The 10,098-nt window shown below is 33.9% G+C and overlaps 1 protein-coding gene across 1 annotated transcript; it reads left to right on the top strand.

Annotated features, from left to right (window-relative positions):
- Positions 1–6,155: 6,155 nt before the first annotated feature.
- Positions 6,156–9,534, top strand: LOC106296273 (nuclear/nucleolar GTPase 2). Its single transcript, XM_013732372.1, has 11 exons — positions 6,156–6,456; positions 6,528–6,661; positions 6,909–7,038; positions 7,547–7,710; positions 7,798–7,899; positions 7,992–8,096; positions 8,200–8,328; positions 8,422–8,562; positions 8,762–8,862; positions 8,941–8,998; positions 9,079–9,534. The coding sequence occupies exons 1-11, from the start codon at positions 6,222–6,224 to the stop codon at positions 9,526–9,528; spliced, it is 1,749 nt and encodes a 582-aa protein (XP_013587826.1). The 5' UTR covers positions 6,156–6,221; the 3' UTR covers positions 9,529–9,534.
- The last annotated feature ends 564 nt before the right edge of the window (positions 9,535–10,098 follow it).

Genomic DNA, 10,098 nt, shown 5'->3' on the forward strand with positions numbered 1-10,098 from the left:
CAAAATCAAAAATCGCATTTCTGTAAGCCAGAAAATCTCCGCTTTCCGTATACCAGTCATATCGAATCCCCATATCATTCCCCATATCTCCTTTCCTTCAAAGAACATACTTTCAAACGAAGAAGAGATATTACCTTCAGATATATTCGATTTCATCTTAAAGATGATTGAAATCAAATCTTGTTCCCCGAGATTCCCAATTTTCCTTATCTTCTCCGAATTAACCACTCTACGATCCATCAACATACATCGTTTGCCTACTCCGATCCGTCTTCCCTTGTACAGACGACCCCTGATCTGAAAAAGATCCCCTCCACTCACTGTTTCTTTGATAATACCCGGATCCCATCTTCGAGAAAACATGGAACCCTAAATCGCCGTCAAAGTTTCTCTGTAGTTTCCTTTTACATTTTTTGATATGCGTGATTATTGACTATCTAATTATTTGATTTAAATACTTTCTAAATATCTTAAAAGTTAAAGAAAGTGTTTTTTGCTTAGTTATTTGATTATACAGTCTGGAAAACTCACATAAGACTTTCCAAGAAGTCTTCTGACATATCTCACCTAAATTTTAGTAGAAATTAGGGGTCCCGCCTAAATTTAGAAAAATTTAGGTTTCCTGCCTAAATCGAAGTCTTCCAGAAGTCTTCCCAAAGTCTTCCAGAAGTCTTCCCGAAGTCTTCTAGGGAAAGTTTTCTCATGTATTAGATCTTAAAAATAATTAATAAATTTAATAAAAAAATATTTTGAAAGAGAAAAATAGAAATCATGTATTAATAAACATTTAAAACGATGGAAATTTAGTTTTACTAAATTTGAATTACTTTTAACATAGATGAGTGAATGTAGGATCTAGAAGACTTCTTGAGAAGTATTCTCTTAGAAGAAGTCTTCTATATCAAAAATATTTAACCTAATTGGAATTTTTGTCTCCATATATAAAGAGAATTTACACATTCTCTTTATTCCTCTCAAATGACTGCAACAAAAATGTAATGTTTCTCACTCTAAAACTCTCCAACCTCTTTCTAATCTCTTTGAACATCAAAGCACCAAATTTAAATCAATTTCTCATTTTTTTCTTATGGCTTCTCACAAATTTATCTTCCTTCTGCAGGTTTTTCATTACATGGTTCTCATCTTTCACTCATTCAAAGGTAGATCTATAAATTTTGGATATGTATTACTATGTGTTTTATATATTATATTCTAAAAAGCTATAGATTCAACATATTGTGACTGTTTTGTTTATTATTTAAGCATTAAAATTATATTTTTGAAGTTTTTATCTGTTTTGAAGCCATTTGAATCTTTTTGAATTTGTAGGTTTTTCAGATCTGAGACTGAAGTTGAAAAACTTCTCAGAATACTCTTGGAAGACTTCTAGACAAGTCTTCTAATGCATTTTATGATAGAAGACTTCCCACGAAGTCTTCAGGAAGTCTTCTGCCCAAAGTGGTACAAATTTTGGATATGTATTTTTTTGTGTTTTATATATTGGATTCTAAAAAGTTATAAATTCAACCTAATGTGACAGTTTTTTGTTTATTATTAAGCATAAGAAAATGTTTTCGAAGTTTTCTCTGTTTTGAAGCTATTTGAATGCTTTTGAATATGTAAAATTTTCATATCTAAATCATACTTTGGAGGACTTCTCAGAAGACTCTTAGAAGACTCTCGGAACTTCTTGGGAAGTTTTCTAATGCATTTTATGCTAGAAGATGTCCCACGAAGTCTTCAGGAAGTCTTCCAAAGTTATCTGCTCAAAGTTATACAAATTTTGGATATGTATTGTGTGTTTTATATATTAGATTCTAAAAAATTATAGATTCAACCTAATTTGATTGTTTTATTTATTATTTAAGTATAAAAAAAATTATTTTTTAAGATTTCTCTGTTTGAAGCCATTTGAATGCTTTTGAATATGCAGATTTTTCAGATATGAGTTAGACTTTAGAAGATTTCTCAGAAGACTCTTGGAAGACTCTTAGAAACTCTCGGAAGACTCTTGGCAGACTTCTTGAGAAGTCTTCTCATGTATTTTATGCTAGAAGACCTCCACGAAGTCTTCGGGAAGTCTTCCAAAGTCTTCTGCCCAAAGTGGTACAAAAAATGATTTCAAGTGGAGACCAAGCTTATCTATGTTGAGGAATGATATCTAGTTCCACGTGGAATAGTTTTGTTTATGGTCCATTTTATGATTTGTATGTTCACCATTTAGTTGTGAATTATTTTGTAAAGTTAAAGAAATGTTAATCAAAAGAATATTTTTAATCATTCTATCCACTCATAACAAAACACAACAATGCAAAAACTTAGTCAAATTTACTAAAACTAAGAGAGAAGACTTCACAAAAAAAACTTAGTCACATTCACAAAAGATCAAACTTGAATTTTAAGTGAAAGTTGAATTTTTTAAATTTCATGTAAGTTAAAAATTATATCTTATTATCTAAAAAGACGCATTAAACAACATGACTTGATATTTTTGAAGTTACTTAACACTTTTGAAAGTTAACACTTATGAGGAAGACTTACAAAAGACTTCTCCGTTTAGCTAAAAACATTATTAAAGATCAATGTTTGTAACTTCATAATTATCACCAATTAAGTTATGAATTCGACTCAGTAGTCCCAATATTGACTAATAAACATGAATTAGCAAGAAAATATTAAAAATTCATTTTAATTTTGGATAAATTTGAAGTTTAATAAATATTTTTTGTAGAAGATTTCTTTTGAAGTCATCCATGGAAGACTTCAGAAGAAGTCTACCCTGTGTAGACTTCAAAAAAATTCTACCCTTTGTAGACTTCAAAATAAGTCTTCTGTTTAGGTAATTTTTGCAATTGCAAATTTACGAAGGATGACTTCTTAAGAAGTCTACTCTACAGAAGACATCTTCGGAAGTCTTCCTTTGTAAATATTGGCTTATTTTTGAAATTGATTTTTTTTCGAAATTCCCAGAGAAGACTTCTATCGGATAAACATGTTACATTTGAAATTGACCGAAGTTGGTCATAATTTTGACTTTTTGTAGAAGACTTCTAGGAAAGTCTACCTGGAGAATACTTCAAATGAAGTCTTCTCTAAGTCTTCCGGAAGTCTTCTCAATGTTGCAAGAAGTCTGCTGGATTACTTTTGCAATTGACTATATTTGACTTTTCGAGAGAAGACTTCTTTAGAAGTCTTCCGTCGAATGACTTCTTTAGAAGTCTTCCGTCTAATGACTTCTCTAGAAGTCTTCTCTCGCGGGCAAAAGTTTGACCAAAACCCGGAATTAAACTCGAGAAGACTTCTAAGGAAGTCTTCTTATAGAAGACTTCTAAGGAAGTCTTCTTATAGAAGACTTCTTTATTAAATGTCTTCTTATTAGATAACTTGTGAAACAATCTACTTATTTAAGGTTATCTTACATCTGAGTGATTGCAGTGAAGCAATGGATGTTGATGAAATGTCCAGAAGTGTTTTCTGTAGAAGCTTCTCTACTTATTTTAGAAGTCTTCTCTTTGATATTAAATGTTTTACTATTATTTTCAATTGCAAAAGTAACCCACACAGACATCTTCCGGCATTGAGAAGACTTAGGGAAGACTTTCAGAAGACTTTTGTAGAAGTTTTCTCCAGGAAAACTTCTACAAAAAGTCAAATTTCTGACGAACTTCGGTCAAATTTAAAACTAACATGTTTATCCGAGAAGACTTCTAAGGAAGTTTTCTCTTAGAATTTCCAAATTTTTTGTTTACAAAGGAAAGTTAGAAAACTTCTAGGGAAGTCTTCTATTAAAAACACACAAAAGGTCAATTGCAAAACTAACCTATGCATTGACCAGAAGACTTCTAAAGAAGTCTTCTTCGTCGAACAGATCTGAAAAATAAAATATGGTTCGCGATTTCATACCTTGAACTCGTGAGATGACTTGTGTGGTTTCTCCAATCACCCAGAACTTCACCACAACAGCTACCTACTCGTTAATCACCAAGAATCGTGAGCTTATGAGCCTTACATAATTTGTAATCAAAATCTTCAATTTTTTTGATGAATTTTGAGAGAAAGTGTAAGAGATGTGGTTTGTATGGAAAAGAAATGAGAAATGATGAGAAAAAATTGAAACTTTAGGACATTAACACTCTCAATTTGGTAGTTTATGGTGGTTGAGGTATTGATGTCAATGACAAAGTTGTAAATATTTGGTGAAGATGAGGATAATAAGGTAAAAACATTATTTTCGAAAAAAAGTAATGACATTTTCGTGAATAATTAGAACAAAGTTTCAAAAAAAGTATAAGTTATTTTTGTGTTTGACTTGAAATTTTGAGTTATTTTTGAAAGAACCCCTTATATGTATGTATATTATGACTTCTTATAATGTAATATATGATATTTAATTGTTTTTAGAACGATCTGCACCATAAATATACAATAAGTGTAAAATTTGCAGATATGGAAAACTATAATAATTATGAAGTAAGCCCAGCCTAATTGTCAACAAAATGACAGAACTAGCCCTATCACTTATGTATTTTTCATGAAATAATTTTGGAGTCTACTTTAAATTTAAATAAAGAAGAAAAACATAGGTCATGATTATGATTAATTTAATAGGCTCTCTTCACGGTAGATATTTTTCTTCTCTTTATTTTCTCTTTCTATAACATACGCAAACGATTCTGCTCTTTTTAGTCGGAGCTCTGCTCCTTAAAGTTTTGTTTAGTACACGTACAATTATATGATAGTTTTTTTTTTAATTTTTTTTTACTTTTTCATAATCATGAGATGCATGTCTTAACATGATTAACATAATGTAATAGAATTTAATGTTATTATTACATTATTTAAATATAAAAGTTATTTTTTCGATTTTATCGACAAATTTAATTTATCAAAATTATTATAAATTTCAAATATATACAAAATTTACTTATCACAAGTAATATTTAAATGATTATATCCCGTGATATTGCGAAAAATCATCTAGTTTAATTGTATAAAGAGAAGAAGACAAAAATAGCAATAAATCAAGTTTTTGTTCCCAAACTAGCATTCAAGTTCAAAAGTCACAAAAATAGCACTTAATGTTTTATCAAAAGTCACAAACTTAGGGTTTAGAGTTAAAGGGTGGGGTTTAGGGTTTAGAGTTTAGGGTTTAGAGTTTAGGGTTTAGAGTTTAGGGTTTAGAGTTTAGGGTTTAGAGTTTAGGGTTTAGAGTTTAGGGTTTAGAGTTTAGGGTTTAGAGTTTAGGGTTTAGAGTTTAGGGTTTAGAGTTTAGGGTTTAGAGTTTAGGGTTTAGAGTTTAGGGTTTAGAGTTGAGAAATGAGGTTTTGGGGATAAGATTTCAAATTTTGAAAAATAAAAAAATTAAAATTTTCAAAAGATAAAATGCTATTTTGGTCATTTTAGTTTTTGAGTGCTATTTTTGTGATTTAAACTTAGAAAGATGCTATTTTGGAGATTTGCCCTTGTATAAAACCTAATTTGTTCTGATACTTAATAATTACCCTATACTGTATGGAAGTCATCAAGTTTAATTGTATAAAACCTAATTTGCTCTGATACTTAATAATTACCCTATATTGTATATTAACACGATGATTAAAAAAGCTATCTCCTTTTTGTTGTATGTAAGCGTTCATGATTTTCGTTAACCGAAACGAGGATAAAGATTTGATTACAAACCGACTCACACAAACTTACATAATTCAGTTATTTTCTATTTAGTTTCGTCCCGACCTGTATCTTTGGCGTGTTTTGCTAGACAGAATCTAATTTCCTCATCATGTATCGACTACCGTTCTCTACAATCCTCACAAGGAGAGATTCAACTTGTTAGGTTTTCCGCGTTGTTTCCAGATTAGCTAGTTCTTGAAAAGCTCATCTAACCTTGTAATCATCACTATCAATGAACCCCTAGACGAATAGAGGAGAAAGAGTTAAGCCTTTATTAGACAAACAAACGAAAAAGATCTCCAACCAAAGGTACAGTGTACATATCAGATTAAAAACAGTAGACACCAATTATGGATGCGAAGGTAGTGAGTGTAGTGGAGAGTAGAGTCGCATAGATGGGCTTTCTCTCATATGGGCCTAGACAGCGAAGTCCACTGAGAGTTCTAAGCCCATATCAAGTGATAAAACAAAACCCTAGCGCCACTCTCTTCCTCCTCTTCTTCTTCTACCATCAAAGGGTAGACTCTAGACAAAAACAAAAATCTTCAGAGATGGGGAAGCCTGAGAGGAAAGCTAACGTCTCCGGCAAACCAAAACATTCCCTCGACGCCAACCGCGCCGATGGGAAGAAGAAAACCACGGAGGGGCGTACCTCCGCCACAGTTCGCCGTCTCAAGATGTACAAAACCAGGCCCAAGAGAACCCCCGGCGGTAAAATCCTCAGCAACGAGTATCAGTCCAAGGAACTGCCCGACACGCGAATCCAACCCGATCGAAGATGGTTCGGTAAGCTCGTAATCCTTCGTACTCGTTAACTGAATCGATGTAAAAGCTTATCTCTTTGTTTTAATGTATAGGGAACACGCGTGTTGTGAATCAGAAGGAGCTTGAGTACTTTAGGGAAGAGATGAAGACGAAGATGTCGAGTAACTATAATGTTATTTTGAAGGAGAGGAAGTTGCCTATGTCTCTTTTGACTGATAACAAGAAGGTAAAAAAAGGTTTTAACTTTATTGCAATTTGATCATCAAGTTTCCGTCTTTGACTCTGTATGGTGCTATTAACTTCTGATAACAAGAAGATAAAAGGTTGTAGCTTTATTTGGATTTTATTATAAAGTTTCGGTCTTTGACTCTGTATGGTGCTGTTGACTGATAACAAGTAGATAACTTCATTGCAATTTGATAATCAAGTTTCGATTTTTTTGATTCTGTGTTGTGTTTTTTTTTTCTGTAAAGCAAACGAGAGTTCATTTGCTTGATATGGAGCCGTTTCAAAACACTTTTGGGAAGAAGACAACTAGGAAGAGGCCAAAGCTTGTAGCTTCTGATTATGAAGCTTTGGTGAAGAAGGCAGCTGAGTCTCAAGGTACAATTCATTTCCGTTAGAATATTTTCCAGATTAATTTGTTTGTTCCAAAATGATAGATTTTCTAGAATTTTAAAATAATTTTAGTAGTTAATATTGTTAAGTTGTGTACTTTTAAGAAACATTAATTGAAAATATTTGAATTGGTTTAAATACTATTGGTTGATAGTTATTGGAAAATATATGCTAAAGTAAACAATAAATAAACATCAATTATATTTTTAATATGCCTGAATACTCTTCTTTCTGGGAGAGAGTACATGATTGAAAGGTTGATTAATGCATAGTTTGACTGACTTTTGAATGTTCTTGTTCATTAGTTGTTGATAAGATCATTCTCTGTTTCATATCTATGTGGATGTTTGTTTCTTATGTGTGATGAATCTGTGTTGGAGATAGCTTTAAACGTTTCATGCTTGGCTGCATACCTTTTGATTTTTTTTTTTTGTGTTTGTTGTAACGAATGATGTATTCATTGAAACCTTTTTTTTTGGGTGTAATTTTGAAGATGCGTTTGAGGAGCTGAATGGGGCAGGTCCGTCTGGTGAAGGAGGAGAGGAAGAAGACGGGTTTAGAGACCTTGTGAGGCATACTATGTTTGAGAAGGGACAGAGTAAGCGTATTTGGGGTGAGCTTTACAAAGTCATTGACTCCTCTGATGTAGTTGTCCAGGTATGTTTTGATTCAAGGAATGAGCTAATCAATGGATTATCTTAATTTCTTTTTTTTTGGCTTACCTTTTTGTTTTGTGTTTGACAGGTTTTAGATGCTAGGGATCCACAAGGTACTAGGTGTCATCACTTAGAGAAAACCCTGAAGGAGCATCACAAGCATAAACATATGATTCTGTTATTGAACAAGGTTGGTTGTTTTCATCTTTAGCTTTAGTTGACTAATCCTATTGGAAAATGTTAGTTACTGTGTATCTGTCTTTTTGTGTTTGTTCTTTTAAGTGTGATCTTGTACCGGCTTGGGCTACAAAAGGATGGTTGAGGATATTATCAAAGGAATATCCAACTCTAGCATTCCACGCAAGCGTTAACAAGTCATTTGGAAAGGTATATTTTATCGATTTTACATGCCTCTGACAGCCTCTGATCTATTGATTTAACATAGTTATTCTCTTGATATATCTTTTGATCTTGTGATGGTTTATTTCAGGGGTCACTTCTCTCAGTTTTGAGGCAGTTTGCTCGTCTAAAGAGTGACAAGCAAGCCGTGTCTGTAGGTTTTGTTGGGTATCCAAACGTTGGGAAATCATCAGTTATCAACACACTGCGTACCAAAAATGTATTAACTTTCTTTGTTACTTTCCTGTATTAAGAATCTGCGTAGTTGCTAATTTATTTGTTCTCACATTTTCATTTTTTTTCTCTCCTTCAGGTTTGCAAGGTTGCTCCAATTCCAGGGGAGACCAAGGTTTGGCAATACATCACGCTTACCAAGAGGATTTTCTTGATTGATTGTCCTGGAGTTGTGTACCAGAGCCATGATTCTGAGACAGACATCGTCCTCAAGGGAGTGGTATGTTTCTTTTTACTATTAGTCGTGTATTAACATATTTTGGCTAACCTTTGATCAAAATGTCTAGTTTCATGTTACCTCATATGAAAGTTGTCTTATGCAAACCCATGATGGATTGCTACTTTCGGTTCCACGCTTTTTGGTTCAGTTCACTGCAAGTAATACGTTATCTTACTGATTCAGTCCTTTTGATATATAGGTGAGAGTTACAAACTTGGAGGATGCATCTGAGCACATTGGGGAAGTCCTCAGGCGTGTTAAGAAGGAGCACTTGCAGAGAGCCTATAAAATCAAGGACTGGTTAGGAGAAATGTTCTCATCTTCTTTGTGCCTACTTTTGGTGAGAAAGTAATAAAAGTCTGGTTTGGTTATATACAGGGAGGATGATCATGACTTTCTTCTTCAGCTATGCAAAGCATCTGGTAAACTATTAAAGGTGTGTGTTTCCAGAATTGTAATGGGAATGATGTTCTGTAAGTTAGAGAGAATAACAGTATACTTGGTAACATTGTTCAGGGTGGAGAGCCTGATTTGATGACAGGAGCAAAGATGATACTCCATGACTGGCAAAGAGGTCGCATACCTTTCTTTGTCCCACCTCCTAAGGCTGAGGACAAGGCTGAGGACAAGGCTTCAGAAGGAGAAGCAGAAGTCACAGTGCCAGGTATAGATCAGGAAGCCATTGCTGATAACAATCAAGCAGCTGCTGCGTTGAAAGCCATTGCTGGCATCATGTCTTCCCAACAACAGAAGGATGTTCCTGTCCAAAGGGATTTCTACGACGAGAAAGACCTCAAGGACGATGATAAAGCAAAGGAGTCTACTGATATAGACGAGGAAAATGAGACTGATGGAGAAGAGGATGAGGATGAGGTCTCAGAAGATGGAGAGGGAAGTGGGAATGATTCGGATGAGGATGTTGTGTCAGAAAATGAAGAGGAGAACGAGTCAGATTCTGCTGAGTAATTTATGCTACACGTCAATTTTTTTTTTTTTTTTTTTGTTATTTGTAGCCTTGTCCCAACTCAAAACAAGAATCTTATCAATTACAAAACGATTTTTATTTATTTAGGATGATGTCTTATGGAGACCCCGAAGTTTTTAGTTTTGAGATAAACGCGATGCGAGTTAAAAAGACTTGCGTCTATGGCAACGGAGTTGAACCGTGTGGCTATCACCATGGAAAGCCACTGCCACTGCCTTCACCAGGGAGTTGAGTACACTACAACATGCAACACGGCCAAAACCATAGCCTAGGCTTGTGCCACTTCATGTTGAACAGTTGAAGGTCTAACTCGGGCAAGAATCACATGATCTTTCTCGTTCTGAATAGGCTTGACTACCTTAAAGTCAGGTTCTAGCTCACGTACATTAGGCTTAGCTTCGTTGTAAGATTCTAATGGCATCACACGTTCACCGTTTCAATTTAAACGAACGCATAATGCTTTGCTAAGAAACCATTTTCAAGATTCTGTTTCGTACGTAGTAATAAACATGACAAAGAAATCGTTTCAAGACAGGACAAGAAACTGTTTC

The sequence above is a fragment of the Brassica oleracea genome, chromosome C6, assembly GCF_000695525.1.
Source record: "Brassica oleracea var. oleracea cultivar TO1000 chromosome C6, BOL, whole genome shotgun sequence".
Taxonomy (NCBI): Eukaryota; Viridiplantae; Streptophyta; class Magnoliopsida; order Brassicales; family Brassicaceae; genus Brassica; species Brassica oleracea.

What these genes read in the sequence shown, in the direction of transcription:
- LOC106296273 (XM_013732372.1), top strand. Translation starts at nt 6,222, where the DNA reads ATGGGGAAGCCTGAGAGGAAAGCTAACGTCTCCGGCAAACCAAAACAT. An exon ending in TGATTCTGTTATTGAACAAG is followed by an intron (nt 7,900 to 7,991) that starts GTTGGTTGTTTT and finishes TGTTCTTTTAAG; the next exon opens with TGTGATCTTGTACCGGCTTG. An exon ending in ACATCGTCCTCAAGGGAGTG is followed by an intron (nt 8,563 to 8,761) that starts GTATGTTTCTTT and finishes TTTGATATATAG; the next exon opens with GTGAGAGTTACAAACTTGGA.